This window comes from Oculina patagonica, chromosome 5, assembly GCF_052425735.1.
Source record: "Oculina patagonica isolate OP01 chromosome 5, crgOcupat, whole genome shotgun sequence".
NCBI classification, from domain to species: Eukaryota; Metazoa; Cnidaria; class Anthozoa; order Scleractinia; family Oculinidae; genus Oculina; species Oculina patagonica.
Window position 1 is genome coordinate 28,598,719 of NC_135762.1, and position 25,653 is coordinate 28,624,371.

General features: G+C 37.4%; 1 protein-coding gene and 1 pseudogene across 2 annotated transcripts; both read left to right on the forward strand.

Moving 5' to 3' along the window:
- The first annotated feature begins 933 nt into the window (after positions 1–933).
- On the forward strand, positions 934–19,588 carry LOC144654476 (uncharacterized). Of its 2 annotated transcripts, none has more exons than XM_078514634.1 (4): positions 934–1,159; positions 1,783–1,842; positions 18,675–18,742; positions 19,496–19,588. In XM_078514634.1, the coding sequence occupies exons 1-4, from the start codon at positions 1,039–1,041 to the stop codon at positions 19,556–19,558; spliced, it is 312 nt and encodes a 103-aa protein (XP_078370760.1). In that variant the 5' UTR covers positions 934–1,038; the 3' UTR covers positions 19,559–19,588. The 2 variants fall into 2 exon arrangements, with proteins under 2 accessions (XP_078370760.1, XP_078370759.1); XM_078514633.1 differs by lacking the exons at positions 18,675–18,742; positions 19,496–19,588 and adding exons at positions 1,934–2,001; positions 3,182–3,453.
- Positions 19,589–22,184: 2,596 nt separating this feature from the next.
- On the forward strand, positions 22,185–23,724 carry LOC144655103 (uncharacterized; annotated as a pseudogene).
- Positions 23,725–25,653: the final 1,929 nt, after the last annotated feature.

Genomic DNA, 25,653 nt, shown 5'->3' on the forward strand with positions numbered 1-25,653 from the left:
CTCTTCACGAAAATATTCGTTAAACTTTCGGTTGCTAGTGGGCGTAACAAACAGTTTCCAAACAATTTTCCCCAAACTTAAACGCAGTCACCCAACAGAACAGAGAAAAACTTCATGCCTATTCGATGGCTACAAAATTGGGCATTGTCTTTTAGCAAATTACGTCCAGTTGAAGATGACATTTGATCCACAGGGTAAAATTGTTGTCTTTTTTGTCTCTCCTGAATAACTTGAAATATTAAAGTATTTTATACAAAGAAAACCGCACATACCAAATATAGAAAATTGTCATGTTTGCCTCAGAGACATGAGAGAATTTTTCTTTCTTGAGTATGGTCTCGTATATCTAGATTAAAAATAAATTATGTGGTTTTAACAAGTATAAACAAATTTGCGCACCCACGCGGCAAGAGAACGCACACACATATAAACACAACTTGCACTTTTCTGAGCCTACAAAAGAAAATTTCGGCTTCAAATAAGAATATTTTAAATTATCAAGATTGGACATATCATGGTAGAGTGGCTTTATTTGTGTATTTTTCGTGTCTACCAACACATAATGGAGGTTTTTGGACGAAATAATCGTACACCTGTAGAACACAGTGATGAAGGTATGATCATAGTAATATTGTATGGCCTTGTTTTTTGGTCGTATGTTAACACAGTGTGTGTTGACAACAATCTGCCTAAGGTGTTTACTATTATTTCAAACTTTCATATTCAGTTTTGGTGAGTTATAATTATACTTATTGCATATAATTAATTGCCACATTCTGGCAGCGAGGAGCGTCTCATTTTATTTTAGCTAAATTGATTGAACTTAAAAGCCTATTTAGTCACTTTAGAAGACAGATTGTAGCTGCATATTTGAAGTAATACCTGAAGTTTCACAATTACTCTATTGCACTTATTAAGTAGATGAATTAAGGGGATAGAGTGTTTTTCTCAGTTAAGAAAATCGGTGTCTATTTCTTCCAAAGACATTTGTTGATATCCTTTGCTTCACCGTTCTTTGGCGCAAGCAAAATTAGCGGCATGTATTTATCGGTGTGTGAAAAAAAAAATAACTTTTTATCGGCAATTTTCTCTCCAGAGTCTGTGAGGATTCCAGTGCAGTGCACAGACATCACTTATAACGATGGATTCAGATTTTCAGGTAACAAGAAATGTAGATTCCAAGATTGCAACAAAAACCCAATTTTAGTATCAAAATCTTCGAATTAATTTTTATATTGTTCCATCGACCTAGCAGTGCCGACCTAGTAGTGCCTGTTTGTTAGTGAGGTGGACGTGCACCCAAGCATGCCCAAAAATCTCCTCTCATGATCACAAACGAGGCTAGTCCAGTCCCTGAATTCTCTCTTTCACGTCCGTTATAGTGGTTGAGCCCAGGAGAGAGAAGAAACTCTCTCTTCTCGCAGATGGGTTCAGCTTCTATACTGGAAGCGGAAGGTAGAGTTCAGGGACTGGACTAGAAGGAGGCGGAGGAGAGAATAAAAAAAACGTTCAAAGATACTTTACAATAGTCTCGCTCTGGTTTGTATTTCAAATATGTAGGGAATTCGTACTTATGGCTCGACACTAGACATTGTGATATAGTTATTACTCAATATCATCAACATGCATCTTTCGCGACCGCAGTTTGACACAATTCAACTCACACGACCAAAGAGTTCCTATCAAACGTATATTTCAGCTTTCAGCTTGATTTTTTTTTGCTGCATTTCGAGAAATATATCGACCTATATCTGACCATATATGTGCTAATTTTTCCTTCAGGTCCTATGTTTTCAGTCCATTGCACAGACTTGATATGTACGGACGTATTTAGATTTTCAGGTAAGGAATAATTCTTTTCTTGCGTTTATTTGCCTGAGAAATTAAAAAACCTGTCTTCCACGAAATTTACTCGTTCTAATTTTTATTTCAGTACGGCTCCCAATACAGTTTACTGAACAAGATTTTGCTAATGGGGACGACTTCTGCATCAATTATGAGGTAAAACATTAGTTTTAAAACTCAGAAATGCTTTTATTTAACCAATACCACGTGCCGCAGGTCAGATCATCACATAACAAAAACGTCTTTTTGTTGTGGTTTTGCAATTGGGTAGCGCCATAGTTAATTAGTTCGCTACTCGTTCCTAAAATGTACAATTGACCAAACATTAGAAACAATGCTGTGAGCCCAAAAAAACAATAGCAAATGCTCCAGTAGAGGACCAATAGAATTGCAAGCGGCTTACGAGAGCTGCCCCACTACAGTATTTTGTAGAAATAAATGTATGCCATTCCTTTTCATAACTTTTCCTCACTGTCTGGTTAGTAATGCTGCCTCTTTAGTACTTCTTCTGTATTGCTTCTAGCTGTATTCTTACCAATTTACGCGCGTACTTGACTTCGCAAAAATTGGGAGCTGTATTTTGAGAGTTTAAAAGGCTAAGTTGCACAACGCAATTTTTCTTGCAAGTGGCAACGCAACGATAATCGACTGAAAAACACTGCAAGAATTTACAGGGGGGGGGGGGGGGGGTGAAACAAGCCCACACTTTTTCTTTGCACAGTTGCTAACTTGTCCGCTGGAAATTCTCAATTGAAACCTACCCATAGTCAAGAATGGATAGAATAATGTACTTTTCTTACAATTTGAAAAGCAACATTTTGTTACACTTGAATTTTTTGGCAAATGACAATTTGGTTCTTGTAACAAGGCCCTAATTTTCGAGATTCTAGAAATTAATCGAGGAAAAGTGGATTTAACTTAGATATTTTGAAATTGTTTTAACGTACCAAACCCTGATCTGAGGGACCTTTGTTTTTTTTTTCTTTAATAAAGTGTACGTAAATTATTGCCTGTGCCAAACATTAAGGGCATGTTTAGCCTGAGTATCAGGCTTTTCTAAGGAAGGCCTGATACTCAGGTTAGGGCATGTTACGCCAGACAATTTTCCTTGCAACTTGTAACGCAACGATGTCATATCATACGTTTGCAATTTTTTGTTCGTAAACAGGAGCCAGATTTGCAACCCACCCGTTAGAAATTATCGTATTAAAATCTCCTGCGAGTAACGGACGCGCAACATTTTGTTCCATTGCAAGTTGCAAAAACGGGACGTTCCACATGAAAGGTTTAAAAAGGTTAGAATTTATTGCTGATTTTTTCAATTTTCTCTCCACAGAAGTTGCCAGTACAGCACACTCAAGGCTTGAATTATCACATCAATTGTCCCAAGACCAGATAACGTCTTTTATAAGTAAATTCATCGATCAAACTGAAGGAATCGCAGCTGTAAGAGGGCCTGGACGAGGTTAAAGGACCCTAGTCAGCCTCCTCATTTTCCATGCCATAGAAATTATAATTGTACGATGAAGCGAAATTTTATTGTATTGCTGTAAGTTGTGTTACTTGAAATCTGTTTAATTACCTTTAGCAGTTTCACAGTGATCTATTTCGCGTACAAGTAATACGGAAACTATGTATGTAAACCAAAGCAAAGGCGTGGCTGACTAGGGTCCTTTAAGTGATTACCGACAAAAGACCTGCATTTGAAATGAATACTGGTTGAGCTAACGAAATAGCTTCTTACCTCACCATTCAACTTTAAATGTCAGTGGCATTTTAACTTTGACGGTTTGTCCTTTAACAGCAAAAGGACAACTAGACTAAAATTTAAGCTAGAATACAAGCTGTGTCTGCTTTACTACAACGAGACTGCCAACTGGAAAAAAACAACAACTTCTATTTATCGGAAGGCCTCAAAATTTATTTTATTTACCAAAAAATTGCGTCTCTACCTCATTGTTAGCTTCTAACAAATAGATTGTCCCTTAACATCGCAATTTCAGTTGAAATCTCTACAACAGACAAGGGTCTTAAAAACGTTTCAACCGGTAGCCATCGACTGATAAAGGGCAGGCATTTTCTCGAAAGAGACATCAGACAAATGACTAAAGGTTTCAGCATCGAAGCCAGCTAGCAAATACATCCAAATTTTAATTGAGAACTCATTTTCATTTCACTCCATCCGACTGAAAACTGCCAAACGGCCAGTAGTTTAGTGGAGAACCGACAGATTGCTCATAATTGACAAATTGCTCTCAACTAACGATGGTTACCTGGCGACAAACCAGTGGCCCACTGGTAAAGAAATTAATTTGACAACTGCATCTGTTTTAGCTGAAAAAAAGGTTCACCGTTTTGAGTGACAAACTATGTACAGTACTACAGCATGAAAATAAACCACAGATAAACGGAATATCTGGTTGTGACATTTGGTGGTATTTACACCCCTTTCCAGACCCCTTTCATAAATGACAACGTTAATGGAGAAAGGAACAAATTCACAAGCAAAACCCCGCTTATAAGCTGCTTACAAAGTTGAATAAACTTACAACCGGCATTTTACGGTATTTTTCACTAATTTTAACCAGCGCGCAATTACAATTTTTTGCACAGATGTGTATAAAATCATGAAGCCCGGCAAAATGCTCTGTTATATGCCCGGGTATACGGTTTTGTTCGTTTTCTGGCCTAGATTACTATTACGTGTTTCAGCGTAAACATGACACAGCAGGTTGTGCAAGGTCGTGGACCTTCAAACATGTATCTTAGCATCTTTGTTTGCTCTTTGAAGTTTGCCTGGTTTTTATAGCAATTCCCCTCTTCAAAGTATGATCAAATCAATCAAAGCAAAATTAATCAGGGTTGTGAAACACTACTTGTACGCTTTTAACCCTCATTACTAATCATCGACCGCACTGTAATCACCGCTCTGCCTCTGCTCTTTGGGTATATTTAGAAAACCTGTAATTAAAAGTAACAGAAATTTACGTACCTTTTAATTGTTTTCTTAAAAACAGTCGAATGACAAACGGTTCTCATGCACTCAAGTACCTATTATATCGTATTACGTCTCGATCTTGCCGCCTGGCCAAACAATGCCCACAACACGTATTTGATTTGCACCAGGGGAAATATTCTCTATTTTCATTGTTCTATTGCCTGAGTTGCTTGTTTTCGCCCCTCTTGGACCTATTTGTTTTTATTAGCTTAATATCCGACCTTCCTTGCTCGCACGCGACTAAAACTGAGTGACATCGGCCCTGTTAACTTTACTTCGTGTTCGTGCAATGCCAACGCTTGACGGCTGACTTGAAATAACCGAGTCTTACCTGACTCGACCACTCTGGGCTCATTTTTGCAAGGTCTTTAGAACACTTTGTTTTCTTTTTCTTTTCGTTTTTCAGTTTTGGTTTTGCTGACGCGATTATATTGACCCTATATTTCTTTTTTACTCAAAGCAATTAGCAGGATTGTTCTTGTTGTTCTGCTGTAGTTACTGCACGGATAGCGAATGGTAAATAGTGAAAAAGAACGCGGAAAAAATTAAAAAATAGCCTGGTCCCAGGTGTTACGTTCATGCTACATTGGCGACTCTAGCCGTTTAATCATTACGTTCCAACATCATAAGTGCATTGACGTGTCTGGTAAAATTATAACCGCTCCTAATGTAAGCGTATCTGCGTAGGAGGCTATATAATTGCAATAGTACCTTGTTACGGCAATTTTTTTCATTCCATTCAAAGGACTGTAAACGTCTACCTAAGTCTGAAGACGTAAAACTGCACATTTCATCCCGTCCATAACATGCTCATGAAAATGCCGTTCACTGTCATTCGCTTTTGCTTCAAACTGCTTTTTGAAGTTTTGGTGTCGATGGCTGCGTGGCTTGGTGGGTGTTTTCGGTACATTTACAAACACGAGTGTCTCTCACGGAAGGCTGACTGTCAAGAGCCAGTAGAACACGAGGACCAAGGAGGTAAATTGTATTAATCTTCGAACCTGACTTCAAAATCGATTTGTTTTCAAGTTGATTGTTCGTAATCCGTCGGAAATCTTGCTTAGTCTTAACTATCCTTGTGTATTTTAGGTTCATCATTACTTCTTTGACATTTTTAGGCTTCTTTCTGCGCCGTAACCAGACCTTTGCCATAGACGAGGCAAGAGCTTGCACGGGGTTTATGGGACATGCTCTCTAGAACATTTTAAAATGTAGAAGCTCTGAAACTCGTCTTGCCTCTTGTTAGTTAAGTTACGGCCCTGTCTTTCAATTTGAAAGTAATTTTGTACATCAGAAAAATAAGAAAATATTGTGACTGTCATGATGGTTCAATTTATATCTTACGTGTGAGCTCATTAAAAATACACCAAAATTTATGTCTCGTTTCTGGAGAAATGTTAATGTTGTTTATAGTGGTCAATGCGCGTAGCTACACCAAGTTAGTTCTCAGGCATGCCACAAGCTACAGTTTTTAAGGAGCGCACAATTTCAGGACACTTCCGTTTCAACCGCTTCATCAATTATGCGCGTGAGAACCCATACTGAACTTAAGTTTTTTTTTAGGTATGCCATTCAAACTGCTGTTTTTTAAAAAAATATGTCGTGTGTGCAGTAAAGCCACGGACAAAAAAATAGTGTTTTTCTTCTCCTTTCTCGTTACTTAAGGTCTCTACTACCGTTTCGTTGCAGTTATAAGTGTGAGTTAATGGGAAATATACATAACTTATTTTCATTTCGTGTAATTTGTTTATCTTTCAGTGTCAACATACTTTATTTCCTTCGCACAATGACACAAAGCAAAGAAGGAACTTGATTACCATATCATGACCTTTGATGATCACTTAAGAAAAGCAAAGTAGCGTTCCAAATTCCGCACGATCTTCTACCATCAGGGAATACATGTGCAGGAACGGCAATTGTCATATTAGCAGTAACTATTTCAGGTTGTGTTATTTCCAAGTGGCAGAAGATCATGCGGAATTTTAAAGTAACACCTCTCTTCGAAAACAACAGTATAATTTTATTCGAAATGCGGGGTTTACAAAGCGACTAGAACTTGGAAAGCAAATGTACCTGACTTTCCGACCGAAATTCTTCAAACCGTATGAAAGGAACACGCTGAAACTCGGCAAAAAACCTTTGCAATATCCTGTTCTAGCTGCAGCTTTAAAAAAATGCGAAACAAATCGACAAATTTTTCGCAATTTGAAATAACGTCATTTGTTTGATATTTTCAAAAATTCGGCTGAAAACCATCCATCTTTATTGACTGCTAACATTTGATGTGTACACGCGATCTTTTTAACTTTTACACACAAGATTAAGGTGACAGCAGCCTCAAAACTGGCTGGTACTGGGTTAGTATAAGTATCACATTTAGCGACGGTCAAGTCAGACGTATAACACAACAGTTTTTAAAGGCAAAATAAAGATGTCGCTCGTTCAGGAAATCTACGGAGTGGATTTTCCTGTAAGTTGTTGTGAGTAAACATCAACTGTTTAGCAGCGTTTTGGGGTAATTACAAAAAAATTCACCGTGACATTTTAAAAATAATCGCATTTTATTAAAAACGAAGGCTTCCGAAAATCGCTCATAACTTAAACAAATCGCGTTTGATCGCTATAAATTTTATCATTTTATATTATTTAAGGATTTTTCTTTCAGATTCTCAAAAATCTAAGCAATCGCTTCACGTTTTCCTGTTTTAAAACGCGCTTAAAAATGGGAACTTTCAGCCTCATAAATACCCGCGGGCCACCTTAAATTGCGGCATAGCTTGCGAAAGTTTTCGGACACGAGTGTTTTGCTCTTCGTGTTGACCTTTGCTATTGCGGTTAACTGCTGATTGTTAATTCTGCGCGAGAGTTTTAATATTAAAAGCAATATATTTTTAGCTCATTGTCCCGTCAACATGATAACACTTCGAGACATTAAGTTTTACGTATTACGGTGTTTTGTCTACAGATGTCATGGTGTGCTAGAATAATTATGTTGTGTTTGTTAAGAACTTAACCAATGACGTCGACTGAGAAACAGACGTGGATCGACTGGAAAACGTTTTCTGACTGTTTTGTAGCTTTAGGTTATTACACTGTAGCAAACAAAGCGCCGTTCGTTGTTTCCGCGTCATTGAATATTTTGTTTTATTTTGTTGAATATTTTCGTCATGCAGTTTCGGCTGATGACTTTCAAGTTGTTCATGATTCATCATGACCTTCAAGTGGCTCTTGAAGGATGCTGTGTTTAATTACCGCGGGTCTTACTAGACTTAAAGTATCGTTCAGTTTAATTTACTACTCGCCCGGCGAGGAACTGTGAACTCAACAATCTTGAGAAACATACATTTGCGCTTTTAACTCACGGAGCCTGCTCAAGAAAATGCCATTTTTTCGCTTCTGCTTCAAACTGATTTTTCAAGTTTTGGCGTTTACCGTTAAATGGCTTGTTCAGTCTATTTTGTATATTTCAAACCTCGAAATTTTGAGAGCTGAGGGACACGAGCCAGTACAACGCGAGGATCAAGAAGGTAAATTGTACAAGATGTCACCACTCGTAAGGAAGCGCTCCGGCCGTCCAACTCAGTAGCTTTTTTTGCATATTTTTATAACTTCTTCTTCGACTAAGAAGGCTTTTAGCAAACATAAAATTCAAATAGGCATTTTTAGTAAAGAAACAAAAGCGACAGTGTGTTATGTTCTGTTAGCACAAATATCTTTTCACTTGATACCCACCTTATTACTCAATAACAAGCCGGGATTTATAAATTTGTGCATTTTTTTTTATTTCAGAAAGCTACCCAGTGCAGTGTACAGAGCCTGGTAATAATGTATACATGCACGGATTGTTAGCAGGTAAATATTTATCGACACTGCATGCATGTACTAATAAAGACATCTGTCTTAAGTTAACTTAGCACTCCAAAGGACATTTAGTTTAATATTCATCTATGCATGCTATATTTCCTTTCCTTACGAGTTAAAAAAAAAACACCGAAAAGTATTTAATGATCCTCACGAAACAATTGATTTTTTTTTTTTTAAAAAAAAGAGTTGTTCAACGAATTTTTGTTATTATTACTTTACTACGAGACATTGAGTTTTACGTGTTACGGTATTTTGACTACAGATGCAGTGGTATGCCAGAAAATGTTGTGTTTGTTACCTAGGAATACTACTAAAGAGTTGTAGCTTAATTAGCTTAATTGCATTGTAGGAAACGAAGCGTGATTCGAAGTGGAATGTAATTGCAGGACTTTTTCGACAGTTTCCGCTAATGACTTTGCCGGTGCCTTTTCTTTAGCGCGAGAATCACTACAAGTCTACCTTATTGGCGCACTTGCGGTACTTTAGGCCTTCAATTGCGTTATGGCCCGATTTATACTAGAGACGGATGATCCGTCTGGACGAACTTGCATTTTAATTAGGCGAGCATTTTTCAGTTCGTCTGATAATTCGTCTGTGTATAAATACGGGCAAACAGACGGATCATCCGTCCAGACCAACACATAATTGTCTTGGTAGAGATTATAAATATATTTGGGTTTTTTTTTTTTTTATAATTTTTTTTTTTTTTTTTTTTTTTTTTTTTTTTTTTTTTTTTTTTTTTTTTTTTTTTTTTTTTTTTTTTTTTTTTTTTTTTTTTTTTTTTTTTTTTTTTTTTTTTTTTTTTTTTTTTTTTTTTTTTTTTTTTTTTTTTTTTTTTTTTTTTTTTTTTTTCAAAAAGATTCGGTCCAGACCAACTATCTTCATAATTCGCCAAGACGATCCTGGATCCTCGTACAACACGAGGATCCAGAAGGTAAATTGTACAAGATGTCACCGCTCGTAAGGAAGCGCTCCGGCCGTCCAACCCAGTAGCATTTTTTGTATACTCAGTTACAAGCCGGGATTTATTAATATTATTTCTTGTATTCACAGGAAAACATTCCTTTAAACTTTAAGAAAAAATTCGGCTTTTATAGCGAAGAAAACAAAGTCACTTTCCTTCATGATGGCTTAATTATCATTCGTTGTATTGCACCACAGTTTGTTGAACTCACTCAAGTCTCTTTATTAAAGAGGGCTGTTTTGATTATCCGCCGGACAAAAATCCTTTAGCAAGTACTTGTGCCGCCTTTCCTCCGCCAATAAAACCAAACGACGAAATCGAACTCATGGTTGGTGGACAGAAAGATCCCAAATCTGTCCATCGTATTCTCGAACGTGTTCTTCCTTCCAGAAGACAAAGAATTTTGTGCGATGATTCGTCCAATGGAAATTAGCGCAGTTTCTTTGACAGCCCATCAAATCGAGGAAAACCACAACCACAAAAGACTGTCCGCGTTTTGTTACATTTTGTCACGCAAATTAGCATATCTTTACCAGATCAGCTTTTAAGGAAGGAGCCAAGAATCTCGCTTTTCTTGATTGAAAGTAAATTCTGTTCAGGGGCTAGGCAAGGAATTTATTTCAAGTGATCTGATTTTATAATTAATTACTAGATGTATATTGCCCGCGCGCTAACCCACATACTTGTCATGAAAATAATTGCATCATCTTTCAACAAAACAAAGGCATAGTTCAAGCTTCCATGGGGGACCAATATAATAAACAAGCTCCTTCAAAATTCATTTTAGAATTTATTTCAAAAGGTTTTCTATTAGTGTTTGGTTTAAAAAACTAGCGCCACTTTCTCAACCAATCAAAAGAAAATCAAAGCCAACCGTGAATTCCTAACGCAGTTTTTTCCCCGCGCTTCGCGCTGGCTTCATGTCTTTGCTTCGACTTTTGATTGGTTCACTGCCAGTTGTATGTGTCTTCAGTCTGTGGTTGGACAGAGTAAAGATATTGGTTTTGGTTTTACGACACTCAATTGACAACAGCTCTATTCAGAGATTATTAGTTTTGCGTCTTCCATGTAGCATTGCAGGCTGCTCATAAATGCCGTCTATAGCTAAATGAGAATTTTAAAGTAAGCCCTTATCATATCCTCACAGTGCATTATCTACTAAACATATTAGACTACATTACACATTTTACATTAATATCTGATTTGTGAAAAATTTTCTTCCAGAGCGGAGATTTCCTGTCCAATGTACAGAGCATGACTAAAGTCTTGATGAACTTCACGGATTTCAAAGCCTAGAAGATTCCGTTTCACTATCACACGCATTGATCTGCTGAATTATTGAAAGACTATGGAAACAGTGTTCAGATCGTCGTGCATTTTCTGTCATAGAAAAGAAACGATTATACTAAGCTAGTCTAGTTTTACTAGGACAATGTGTTAACTACATGTAGTAGTTAATTCGTCTGCATATTGGGGGAAAGGTACAACAATCCATATGTGTGAGCTATATATTAAGTTATAGGTATGTGCCGTGCGATAGGGTAAAGATTAATTCCAGGTTCTCAGTCCTAAAATTATAGGGTATCCTTTGCTTTTTGGTCCCAGTGCAGATCTTAATTAGATAGGATTCCTTTAAATTCTATTAGTTAAAAAGGTAGTGCACAACCGTTAGCAAAACAAGAAAGGTACGGTCTATTAAATGTGGAACTAAGAAAGTACCCGTTGAAGTATTAGGAGGAAGCGAATATTTTGAAAATGTTAGGTACTTTTTGTTTCAAAAAATCATATCAGATTTCTATCCTTAAATACGATTAATAACATTTGAGGCTCACACCCATCTAAAATAAAAGAAGTGCTCCCCCGGACTTAAATAGATACGTGTACAGTCATTTCTAAAAAATAAAAAATAAAAATAAAAGTAAACTGCTGGTTCAATAACACTTGTTTGTTACATCGGTGTTTGTTACATCGGAGTTTGTTTAATAAGATTGTTTAAGCGAGCTTTTGGTGTACGTTTCAGGAAGCAAACTTTTATCTGGGCTCAGTTTATTTGCTGAACGCTAACTTAGGATTGAAAGCTAGGCAATGTTTCATTCCTGCAAGTCTTAAAATGATATTTTAGGAAAGCAACGTTTTTTTATTGGTGAGGGGGGGGGGAGGTAAGGCCGGGGCTTCAGAGGGGAGGGTCGTCAGTAAATTCTTTACGAATTGCGAGGTCCAAACCTGTTTTGTTCACAGGCGGGGAGGGTAACACTTTATTTGGCGAAGAAAAATTCCTGTGTCGGTTCTTTTAACGTCGACTCTTTTATTTGCCAGTGTTAACAAACATTCGAACTCTTTGGAAAACTAAAACTTGTAGGTGCTAGCAAAGCTACCAGACAAGATAACTTCCAGAATATTTACAGGATTCAAAAATTGTATTAAAAAAAAACTATATTCTCCCAGCTAAAATAATCGCCTCTCACAATCTTTGCCCGCTTTCGTCCATATTTGACTGCGATTATGTCTCCCGGACAAGGGTTCTGGTAAATCAGTCCCCGCTGACGATTAGACACTAAAGCTACTTGACCTGGAACTAACTACTCGATCTACCACATCACTTGCTGAGTCAGTTTCGAGCTCAAAAGGTGATGAATTAAGTCACTTGTTGTTGCACATTTCTTAAGGTACAGCAAGGTGCCAGTGTGCGCTTCGATCATTGAGACCTTTTCGGCTTTCTGCCTTTTAAAGGTAATCTTGTGATGGGAAAGGTACAATGGTAGCTCGTTCACCCTCACCCTCAAGAACGACAGCTTATCTAAGTTCTAATCGACCTTTTGAATTAAGCAAACATGTATGATGACAACCATTATAATTACTTTATATTTGTATGTCTGAGCCGGATTTCTATTTTGAGCATTTATTACGCCCTATTCGTGCTGCAAACTCGTATGTTTTTTATTAAGTTAGGAAGTATAAAATTAAAATTGTCCCAAAAAAACATATACGCCTGAGGATTATGCTGGAATTTTTGAGTAGAATTGATATTTCGTTTCTATGGAGCAGCGCACCAGAAATTAGTTTTAAAATTGATCGATTAATATTGGCGCTAAATATTATCTTGCTATTTTTCTTGCTGTATAATAAAAAAACTTTTAAGTGAAATGGCAACTTGGATAAAGTGAAAGTAAATGAAGAAGCGTTCTCAAGTTGAACACTCGGAAAAAAGATTTTCCGAGTTCCCCCAACGGGAGTCGAACCCATGACCTTCCAGAATACCGGTTGGATGCTCTAACCACTGAGCTATGGGAGACTCGTGGTGAGCGCTCACCACGAGTATTCAACTTAAGAACGCTTCTTCATTTACTTTCACTTTATCCAAGTTGCCATTTCACTTTACATTTATCCACATTCATCATTTGGGCATATTTGAGCTTGCAGTTAGCAGGACATGTGTTACGCATAAGAACCTAGTACCTCGCTCAACATGAGTCTCCCACAGCTCAGTGGTTAGAGCATCCAACCGGTATTCTGGAAGGTCATGGGTTCGACTCCCGTTGGGGGAACTCGGAAAATCTTTTTTCCGAGTATTCAACGCTTCTTCATTTCCTTAAAAAAACTTTGTTAATACTTATTCGTTTTTTGTTCACTTTCGAATAAATATGTTGCCCTTTTTATTTTAAGATTTTTAAGTTGAATACCAATAGTTCATCTTAGTGTGTTGTTGTTGTTGTCTTTTTTAGGTTTAGTAATCTGTAGAATTTTATATCCAGTGCTCGTACCACCCACCCGTTATACGGATTATATATTGCATCATGTTTTTAACCAGTCACGGTCTCCTAACTTTCATCCATAACCTTGTATTCAATCCAGGTATCTTGTATCATGACGCTTGTTTCTGTTTCTTTATTTTTTGTAGGCAGTTTTTTTCTCGTCCTCTTCGTTTTCGTTGAAAAATGTCCAATATACCATTTATCACCCCAAAACTAAAATTACTTCTGTCTAAAAGAAATAAAAGTATAAACCTGATTTTATTATGCATGATGTTAATAACGAAATGATAAGGGAGCCTAAAAACACAAATGCTATGCTCACTTGTGAATACTCTCCTGCTAGGACGTGGGAATCTTAGAATAGTAAGGTCCTAAGTACAGAACCTGGGATCTTCCTGGTCCTTTAAACGTCTTCAATGGATTCCTGTTTAACCGGTCACCAGTGCATGCGCATATAGGTCACCAAAATCTGGGCTTGTTAAAAAGAAGACAGGAAGACAAAACTACTGTTCAGGCCAAAAGAAATTCTTCGTTATAATGAGAAAGCCGCATTAACGAGGTGCTCGCTATACAACAAATTAAGCTTTTATTTAGCAATATTTGGTTGGTTTTTGTTCCTCCAAATGTTTGTGTACATACATCACATATTGTTACGCATTTTGAATTACATAGCGTAACACTAACGTTAGTTACGAGAGATTTTTGCAAAACAAGGATACAGTCCGCATCGTTTTGATTTTAAGGCCAAGTGAAGTCACCTCCAATCACCACATGACCTGTTTATTTCCCGCACGAACTGGGGCATAGTTTAATGAACAATATCTCACGGTACTAAAACTAAATATTAACCAAAACAATATAAGCATTGTCTATGCTAACATACGCAACCTCATTCCTATCATTTCTGTTATGGGTAGACAATTTGAATTGGTCACGTCCGAGTCTAGTTATTAAAACAAAATGAATTCAGTACTAGTTCCATGGTGTACCGCCTTCGGCACAAACAAAACCAGACCAAATATAGAAGTTTACTCCAATTTATACCCGGAGTCAGCCAGAGAATTTCGATATATCGAACAAGGCCAGTTTATAGTCTTGTTTATTTGTTGTGTATTCATTTATGGCGCTTTTACTGTTTCTGGATTCCGTGACTAACGAAAAAACACTTCGCCAACTTCCACAGCTTTGCACATTCTTTGCAGAATGGGGTTCTTCTAGGCGCTCGAAATGTTGTTTTGGTTTTTGGAACCAAAACGACATTTTCAAAACAAATTTTCTTCATTTCTTTGAAGTATTTATGAAACGAATTTTAAAATATATGATAACTATATTTATTCGCATTTGGTTAGCTTTACTTACTAGTTGTAAACCTTGAAAAGTTGAAAAGATGAAAAGTTTAGAGACGAACCTCCGCGTGTTAAACTACTACCTTGAGACGTCACTAGTCTGATTCTGTCAAACTTTCAATAGTTTGGACGGTCGTATTATCATAAATTGTTAGCTTTTCATGACAAGATTTATCCAGGAGTAAATAAGAGAAATATACAGTAGAGATGCTGGAGGCAGAGCTAGAACAATTTAGCTTTTCTTGAATGAACTAATCCCTGGAATGCCAAATACCACAAAATTAGGAATTGGCAGCAGATCTTTCGAAGGCAAAAACATTGGGAATGTTAACCGTAAGCTCTTCTCGATTTTTTTTAATCATGATCGAATTTAAGTTCACTCTTATTTAACATCCACTCGCATGAAGAGATAACCGTTAGTCTAACAAAAATACAGATTCACAACATTTTTATCTGATAGTCTTTAAACAGGAGTTCTAATATATTAGGGGTGTATATATCACACGTGTTTGCATAAAGGTAAAGAGATAGAGTTCCCATCCGTCGCAAATTGATTTCTTTCTTTTTGTTTTCTTTTTTTTTTGTGAAGGTTAGGCAAAATAATAATATCATTGGAAAAATTAAGTTTTGGTCTATTTCAAGTAAAACTGACATTAATACAATATTTCGGCTGGTAATGTAACTAGAAATGTAGGTCATCAGAGAATAGGTCTAATTCTCTAGAGACCTAAGAACACTTGCACGTATTGCGTACCTATGTTTAACACGCATCTAGGGAAGGAGGGAAGGAGTGAAATTCACTAAGCTCACTATAACTCTTTTCTGAGTTAAAAATGTAAAAACTAGCCAAGGTATTTAATTAGCATCTGTATTAACGCAACCTATACGAAACGTGCGTTCGATTGGTCTGTCACAGGTCACAGGTTCTGTCACTTGTCAAAAGAATTACAACTTTCATAGCTATAACAGCATTCGTCAAAACACGATCTGTCGTACGAGCAAATTTTAAAATATCAAGCGTCAAAAATGAATGGTTCTGGAAAAAAAAATTAATTAAGTAACAAGGTTTCCCCTCGCGTGTTCACAATTTAAGGTTGCAATATTAACGAAATATCAGACTAATTAAACGGTTGCTATATTGGCGTCGGCATTTAAAAAATTCTGGTCATCAGTTTAGTATGCGACTGTTGTTTTCGTTGCAGTTGGGCGCTTTTTCCTGTTTTTTACTACAAACAGTTTTCCCGGGCCAAACGAACAGCAGACACGCTGTCTTGCCGATCAAGAATAAATTAATGTGAGTCCAGGTTGCGTCATACTTACTTGGTAATGTCATGTTCTATTTTAGTTGGGCTGGTATGTTTCAATTCAAATGGCATGGTTTTACAGTCCATGGTTTACAGTCTTTGCCTCAGAAATGGGGTATGATCCTACCCAATTTAAACTTTGAGACAGTACCTTGAAATTAAAATTTGCGACATAATACTACTTCTAGTCTAAGATAGAGTACCGATTTTAGCCTATAAGTGTGAAAAGGGGTATATTTCTGGTTTCAGTGAAGATGTTCCGCAATCGAGAATGCACACCACCCATCCATCGAAAGCTTATCATGAAAACCCCCAAACTGAAAAGGTTTCTCTATATATAGTATCCTTCAGAAGGACGAATGAGAGACATTAGAATTTAATCACAATCCGTAACTACCAAAAAGCTACCATTTTTCGCGTGGCAATTGGCTACAGGGCATAATAAGAGTTATTTTTTGCAATTTTGTGATCGTGTACCAAACAAACATTGCTGCTTGCGTGCATGGATGATCTATAAATTAAAATGGAAAGTAAAAGCTATATCCGCGATATAAATTAAGTATCGATCCCACGACTTTAGCATCGTCGGCATTCGAAAAATTGTCAACTCCTAACGAAAACATTCGTTAAACTTTCGGTTGCCAGTGGGCGTAACAAACAGTTTCCAAACAAGTTTTCCCATGCTAAAATCGCATTCACCCAACAGAACAGAGAAAACCTTCAGGCTTATTCGATGGCTACAAAATTTGGCATTTTCTTTTAGCAAATTACGTGTAGTTTAAAGGTAACATTAAATGATTGATCCACTGGGCAAAATTGTTGTGTTTTCATGTTTACTCTCCTGAATGCCTTAAGTATTTTGATATAAAGAAAGCCGCACATACCAAATATAGAAAATTGTCATGTTTGCCTCAGAGACATGAGAGAATTTTTCTTTCTTGAGTATGGTCTCGTATATCTTGATTAAAAATAAATTGTGTGGTTTTAACAAGTATAAACGGATTTGCTCACCCACGCGGCAAGAGAACGCACACAAATATAAACACATCTTGCACCTACAAAAGAAAATTTCGGCTTCAAATGAAAAAAGTTTAACTATAAATTTTTCAAGATTTGACATATCATGGTAGAGTGGCTTTATTTGTGTATTTTTCTTGTATACCAACACATTATGGTCGTTCTTGGACGGAATAAGACAAATAATCGTACACCTGTAGAACACAGCGATGAAGGTATGATCATAGCCGAATATTGTATGGCCTTTTCTTCTCGTATGTCCCTCGGGTGGGCCTAACACACTATGTGGTGGCAAAATCTGCCTGAGATGTTTATTATTTCAAACTATCATATTCAGTTTTGGTGAGTTATACTTATTGCATATAATTGATTGCCACATTTTGACAGCAAGGAGCACCTTATTTTATCTTAATTAAATTATTAAACTTAAAAGCCGATTTAGGATTTGAAATGCAGATTGTAAGGCAGTTTGTAGTTACACCAACTTCAAAATTACTCGATTTTTTTTTTAAGTATGTTAATTGATGCAGGGTTTTTTTCTAAGTTACAAATCGGTGCCTATTTCTTCCAAAGACATTAAAAAATTAAATATTTTTTTCTGGTTTTTTAGATCTGTAGGTATCCTTTGTTTCAACATTCTATGTCACGAGCAATAAGCGGTATGTACTTGCGTATTATATCGGTGTGTGGAAAAACAAGTAACCAACTATTTATCGGTAATTTTCTCCTCAGAGTCTGTGAGGTTTCCAGTGCAGTGCACAGACATTACTTATGACGATGAATTCAGATTTTCAGGTAACAAGAAATGTTTATTCAACCAATCACGCGAACGTTGAATTTTCGTAATGTGAATTCCAAAATTGCGACAAAAACTCAATTATAGTATCAAAATCTTTGAATTTTATATTGATCCATCGACCTAACAGTGCTGACCTAGTAGTGCCTGTTAGCGGGCTGGACGTGCACCCACACATGCGCAGAAATCACCTCGCACGAAGGAGTCACTTGTCCAGTCCCTGAGCTCTTTCTTCCGCGTCCTTTATAGGAGTTGAGACCAGGCGCGAGAAGAAACTCTCCCTTCTTGCGGATGGGTTCAACCCCTATACCGGGCTCGGAAGAAGAATTTATATACTGGACTAGAAGGAGGTGGAGGAAAAAAAAATGTTTAAAGATACTTCACAATAGTCTCGCTCTGTTTTGTATTTCAAATATGTAGGGAATTCGTACTTATGGCTCAACACTGGACATTGTAATATACATGTAGTTATTACTCAATATCATCAGCATACATCTTTCGCGTCTGCATTTTGACACAATTCAACTCACATGACCAAAGAGTTCGTATATTTCAGCTTTTAGCTTGAATTTTTTCGCTGCATGTTCGTGAATATATTGAGCTATATCTGACTATATAGGTGTTAATTTATCCTCCAGGTTCTAGGTTTCCAGACTATTGCACAGACTTGATATGTACAGGCGGATTTAGATTTTCAGGTAAGGAATAATTCTTCACTTACGTTTATTTGCCTGGGAAATTGAATAACTCTCTTTCACGAAACTTACTTGTGCTTATTTTTGTTTCAGTACGGGTTCCAGTACAGTTTACTGAACAAGAATTTACTTATAAGGACGACTTCTGCATCAATTATGAGGTACAATATTAGTTTTAAAGGGTGGGAGGTGCCACACACGCTCAATTTTTCTTCGCACACTTATAATTACTGGGATGCCCGCTGGAAATTCTTAATTGAAACCTCCCTCTAGTTGTAGTCCTCCCTCTGATTGCCCCATTTAAAAAAAGCGGATGTTGTGATTGACAAGTTTCACGCAGCATCTTGCTGTCAATGGATAGAATGATAAAATTCGCAAAGCAACATTTTGTTGCAATGCCTAGTTGCAAAAATGAAATTTTACACGTGATTTTTTATTTTGGCAAATGACAATGCATCGTTTATGGCAACAAGTTGCCTCGTGTAACAAGGTCCCAGTTTCGCGATTCCAGAAAAAAAAACAAACGAGAAAACGTGGATTTAACTAAGAGATATGAAATTGTTTTAACGTCCCAAACCCTGTCCTGAGGGCCCTTTGTTTTTAAAAGTGTACGTAGATTATTGCCTGTGCCAAACATCAAGGGCATGTTACACGAGACAACTTTCCTTGCAACTTGTAACGCAACGATGTCGACTGCAAGGTACAGAGGGAATGTCACACGTTTGCAATTTTTTGTTCGCAAACAGGAGTCAGATTTGCAACCCACCCGTTAGAAATTATCGTATTAAAATCTCCTGCAAGTAACGAACGCGCAACATTTTGTTCCATTGCAAGATGCAAAAATGGGACGTTCCACACGAAAGGTTTACAAAGGTTAGAATTTTTTGCTGATTTGTTCAACGTTCTCTCCACAGAAGTTGCCAGTACAGGACACTGAAGGCTTGAATTATCACATCAATTGTTCTAAGATCAGATAACGTCTTTAATAAGTAAAGTCATCGATCAAACTGAAGGAATCACAACCTCAAGAAAGGGCCTGAACGCGGTTAAAGGACCCTAGTCAGCCTCCGCAATTTACAGTGCCATAGAAATTATGAAAATTGTATTACTTGAGATCTTTTTAATTACCTTAAGCAGTTTCGCAATGATCTCTTTCGTGTAGACACGGTCCACGTACAAGTAATACCGAAACTCTCGTATGTAAACAAAAACAAAGGCGTGGCTGACTTGGGTCATTTAACCGACCAGAGACCTGCATTTGAAATGACTACTGGTCAGAGCAATTTCAGTTAAAATCTCTACAACAGACAAGGGTGTTAAAAACGTTTCAACCGGCAATTATCGACTGATAAAGGGCAGGCATTTTCTCGAAAGAGACATCAGACAAATGGCTCAAGGTTTCAACCGTGAAGCCTGCTAGCAAATAAATCCAAACTTTAACTAAGCAATCGTTTTTACTTCATCCCATCCAAACTTACAGTGTGAACCAGAAAACCGTGAGCACTTCCCTTTATCTTGTATATAAACATTTCTGCAGAAAACCGTCGAATGATAGCTCAGACTGTAGAAAATATAAACAAATGGACAGAGATGGAGCCAGCAGGTTATTTTTCGTGAATAATTTGTCAACTATTTCTCCAATTCCTTTTTCAAAGTATAATGAAAGTATTCACGGTTTTTGTGTTCTCACTTTAAAACTGCCAAAGGGCTAGTAGTTTAACCGACAGATTGCTCATGATTGACAAATTGCCCTTTACTGACGATGGTTACCTAAAAACAAACACAAATACAAACAAATGGCCTAATCGTGAAAATGTTTTTTTTTTTTTGACAAATGCAGCACTGACAAAACGTCCTCAGTTGTAAGTGGCATGCTATGTTTTACAGCATGAAAATGAAGTATAATATAATTATATAATACCATACTATAATATAATGCTATGTTTTATAACATGAAAATAAACCACAGATAAAACAGAATGTCTGGTTATAACAATGGATATATCTACAAGAAGAGTGCAGGTGCAAACGTTTAATCAGAGTGACTTTCTTACATTACAGCTACTTTCCAAACGGGTTTTTTCTTTTAAGGTCTTTTTGCTTTTAAGTCCCCCTCCTTCTTCATCTACCGATACATGAGTTCCTCCAGTTGATAGCTCATGCAACGAAACGATACCATAACTTTATTGAGACACGGTATTTCCATCAGCCATTTTAAATTATTATCAACTACCTATCTATCTACCTACCTACCTACCTACCTACCTACCTACCTACCTACCTACCTACCTACCTACCTACCTACCTACCTTCCTACCTACCTACCTACCTACCTTACCTACCTACTCACCCACTCACCCACCCACCAACCTTCCCACCCACCTACCTACCTACCTACCTACCTACCTACCTACCTGTCTACCTACCTGCCTACTTACAAGTATAATAGAATAAAATCCAAAACAATGGACGCTGCTTTTAATGGAGGCCGTGTTTGAATGTTTTACTTGAAACTGTGGCGACTCAAGTTTGCCTTTAAATCACTCAGAGAAGTGGCTTGGCGTAATTCTAGGGGTGAGTTGTTCCATAACTGTGCTCCACATGCACCCAAAACCCTGCTTACGAAGTTGAATAAGCCCAGCCCTTAGCTACAACCGGCATTTTACGATATCGTTCGCTAATTTCAATAAGCCCGCAATTACAATTCCGAGCGCTGATGCGCATGAAATTATGAAACTCGGCAAAATTCTCTGTGACACGGTTTTCTTCGCTTTTCTGGCCTTGCCATGCACGGGAGTTATAAGGTTTGACATGTGTACGAACAACTTTATTACCAATAGAAATGTTACGGTTACGCGACTCAGCGTGAGCGCAACACAACGGATTGTGCACGTTCGTGAACCTTCCAACACAAATCTTGGCATCTTTGCTCTTAACGTAACACTTCTCCTTTACAAAGTATGACGAAATAGACCGAATTAAAATCTGGTGCTGCAATAAAGGGTTTAAACACTACTTGTACGCTTTTAACCCTCGTTATTTTTTGTACTGATCACCAAACTGTAATCACTGCTCTGTTCCAGCTCTTTAGGTATATACCTGATTGAAGAAACGTTGACCTGTGGAAAGCTCAAACCATGATCGATAAGACCGAATGGGATTATGGGTAGACAGCATTGGTAAGCTTAGGGACTGGTCAATAAGTAGAGGGGGGGGGTGGGGGTGGGCCGGAGCAGAAAGGGGGTGGGTCATCAGTTTTTGATCCTTCGAAAAGGGGTGGGTTATGTAGTTTTGATCTACACGTAGGAGGTGGGTCATCTTATTTATATCAATATAAATTGATAAATTTCTCGAAGTGGGCAGTTTTAAATGATTGTGTGATCACAACTTCAGTTTTCCCTGTCTCTTTTCATCCTGCGTAGATTCACTCTGCGTCTAGGTTTTCACCAGTAAACTCTTTTTCAAACACTTTGCAATTATGAATTATAGACAGTGGTTGTAAAACGTTTCTGTTATCAATTTCGATGTTTCTTGAATAATTGTTTATGAGTTAATAGTACTTACTGTTTCAGTTTTCGCATATGTTTGTGTCTAAATTTTCCCATGGACTTAACACCCAAATATGTGGAAAACTTAAAAAAGACTAGTATAAGAAGTGAGAAATTTTTCCCTCTTTGGAATGTTAAGAAATGGAAAAAGACGCTAGAAAAGACGCTCAAAGCTCTTAGCGCTAACAGCGAAATAATCCTTAAGAAAGCCGACAAAGGGACGACTACAGTTGTTATGGATACCGCTAACAAAATTCAGGAGGGTTATGAACAAGTCTCTAACGAGAAATTTTATAAACCTCTTGAAGAACCGATAGTATCCCAAACAGCCACTAAAGTCAATACAATAGTCAACATGCTGTTCTCTAACGGACACATTGACAAAATGACTTACAAATGGCTCAACTCAAGCCAAAATCCACCGAGAGTACCAGAGTTTTATACGCTGACCAAAATACATAAACCAACTCCGGTCGGCAGACCCATTGTTTCTGGTAGCGGTGGTCCAACAGAACGAATTTCTAGTTTTGTTGATTCGCTTTTACAACCTATCGCCAAAAAGCAAGAGTCATACATCAAAGACACCACTCATTTTATAAACTTCATTGAAAACACTCGACTTCCAGGCAACGCGGTTCTAGTTACTTTAGACGTTTGTTCTCTCTACACTAACATTCCTCAAAAGGAAGGAATAAGTTTTGTTTGTCAATATTATGAAGAGCATTATCAGTCGAAACCACCGATCCTAACATCATTCTTGGGAGACTTCATGAGACTGATTCTAAAAGAAAACTCCTTTAAATTTAACGACAAACACTATTTGCAAACGCACGGAATCGCTATGGGCACCAAAATGGCCGTAGCCTTCGCAGTCATATTTATGGCTCACATCGAAAAACAGCTACTCCTAGCCAGCCCACACAAGCCTATCCTCTGGAAAAGATTTATCGATGACATATTTTCAGTGTGGACTCTATCCGAGCGAGAAATCGGCGACTTTGTCGACTTCGCTAATTTATTCCACGCCACTATCAAATTCACGCATGAAATGTCATCAGAAAAAAATTGTTTTCCTTGACACTGAAGTTTTCAAAGGACCGCGGTTCACTGACAGCAAAACTTTGGATGGTCAAACTCATTTCAAGCCTACAGAAACTTTTCAATATACGCACTTCTCTTCGTGTCACCTTTTCAGTGTTAAAAAGGGTTTTATCAAAGGAGAGGCCTTGCGTTTACTGAGAACAAACTCGGTTAAAGAAATTTTCGAGTTACGAAAACTAGAATTTCTGACTCGATTACTCGAGCGAGGTTACCCTCGGGAACTCGCCGAGAAAATCTTAGCCGAAGTAGACTTCTCATCACGATCTGAGGCGTTACTAAACAAAACTGCAACATCCAACAATGTTTTGCCATTTGTCACTACTTTCAACCCGGCTGTTCCGAATCTTAAAAAGATTCTCATGAAACACTGGCATCTCATTACTGAGAACAACAAACTCGCTCAAACATTTTCTAAACCTCCAATTGTCGCTTATCGGAAGGACAAGTCTCTGAAAGACATTTTAGTCAGAGCAAAAATTCCTTCCCAGATTTAACAACAACATTTAGGAGTTATATACGGTAAGGGTCGAGTGACAATATTATAAAACAGTAATGCCAATAATAACTGTACTGTGCACTCTCAATGATAATGTCTGTTACGCAGCAGTTCTTTGTGACGATCGAGCGTAAAGTTTGTCAGCGTAGGAGGCTCTATAAATTCGATAGTACCTTGTTACGGCAAATTTATTTTTACTTCTCTTTTCTGTTTATCAAGGGACTGTGAACGTCTATCTCTACGGTCATAAACCTACACATCTCATCTCGTCCATAACATGCTCAAGAAAATGTCATTAATGTACATTCGCTTCTGCGTCAAACTTATTTTTCAAGTATTGGTGTCGATGGCTACATGGCTTTTGGGGTGTTTTCGGTATATTTACAAACACGAGTGGCTTTCAATTAGAGCTGACTGTCAAGAGCCAGTAGAACACGAGGATCAAGGAGGTAAATTGTATGAATCTTTGTCCCTGACTTCAAAATCGATTTTAGACCATTTGATTATTTTTACAGTTTGTTACAGATGTGAGTATTCTTGCTTATTTTTACAAAAACTATGTTAGTCAGCTAAAGGGAAAATTCCGTTGTATATTTTCATCACACACGAATAGTGCATCTTGCAAAAAGGTGCGGCCATTTGCGTTCAAGTTCATCGTTCGTAATCCATCTTAAATCTTACTCAGTCCTAACTATCCTTGTGTATTCCATGTTAATCATTGCTTCTTTGATGTTTTTCTGCCTTAATTGGAAACTATTATATCGAGGCTTCAATTTGAAAGTAATTTTGTAAATCAGAAAAATAACATTCCATGAAGTATTCTATATTTATGGGTTATTGCACTTTTGTGAGCCTTGTCAATGGACAGCGACCACAAGATAGAAGTTTAAGGTTCTGAAATGCAAAGGATATTTTTTTGCAATTAAAACTCGATCGCAGAAGCTTTTATGAAAATCTTTCAATTTTATGCAAGTGTTTTAGGTTCAATTTTTTGGTTAATAAGGTTCTCTGGGGCACTGAAACAAAAACAAGCTAAAAGCAATTAGCAAGAACCCATTAGTGATCATTATTCTTTTGTCTTCATGCTACTCTCCGTTCCTGCCAACACAAGTTAATAGCCTACACAATAGCGACATTCAATAAATTGGCAAACAACTTTAGTGTATACAGTCTATACAGTCGAACCCCTATTAACCGGCCACCAAATTTAAGTCTCTTTAGACAGCAGTCCATTCTAGTAATTTAAGTCATTTGAGTTTAAATCCTTCATTTCTAAAGCTTCGATTTCAACAGTAGTCATAAGCCTTGAAGCACGTTTTTATTTGAATAAATTGACGTTTATTCGGCCACTTCCCATTTCCCTTAGGGTGGGCGCTTAATATAGGGGTTCGACTGTAGTTAAAAGCACCCGATAAAACACTTAGTCGGCGATACACCTAAACAATACGAGTCTAATACGCCTTTTGTTTAGGCGATACTCCTCAACAAACAACTATTGTTCAATAGTATTAACTGTGTAGTGACTACCGTATTTCAGGTGTCAACTAAAACGACACTTCATACTCAATCCACGAGGCTATAATATTGCCCTTCTAAGTTTAGCTCATTTATTCATTTCACTTTCCTTTCCGGCAAGGAACTGTGAACTCGACAATCTTGAGCAGCGTTCATTTCGTCTTGTAACTCGCGGAGCCTGATTTTACAACAATGCCATCTCTTCGCTCCTGCTTCCGATTAATTTTTCAAGTTTTGGTGTGCACTGTTAAGTGGCTTGTTTGGCATATTTTGAAAATTTTTAAACGCGATATTTTGAGACCTGAGCGACGAGAACCAATACAACGTGACTGGTATCAAGAAGGTTAGGTGTACTATCGGCTTAAAGTTGTAAAACTTACTTACTATGGGTGACCATTTGTTATACGCTAGT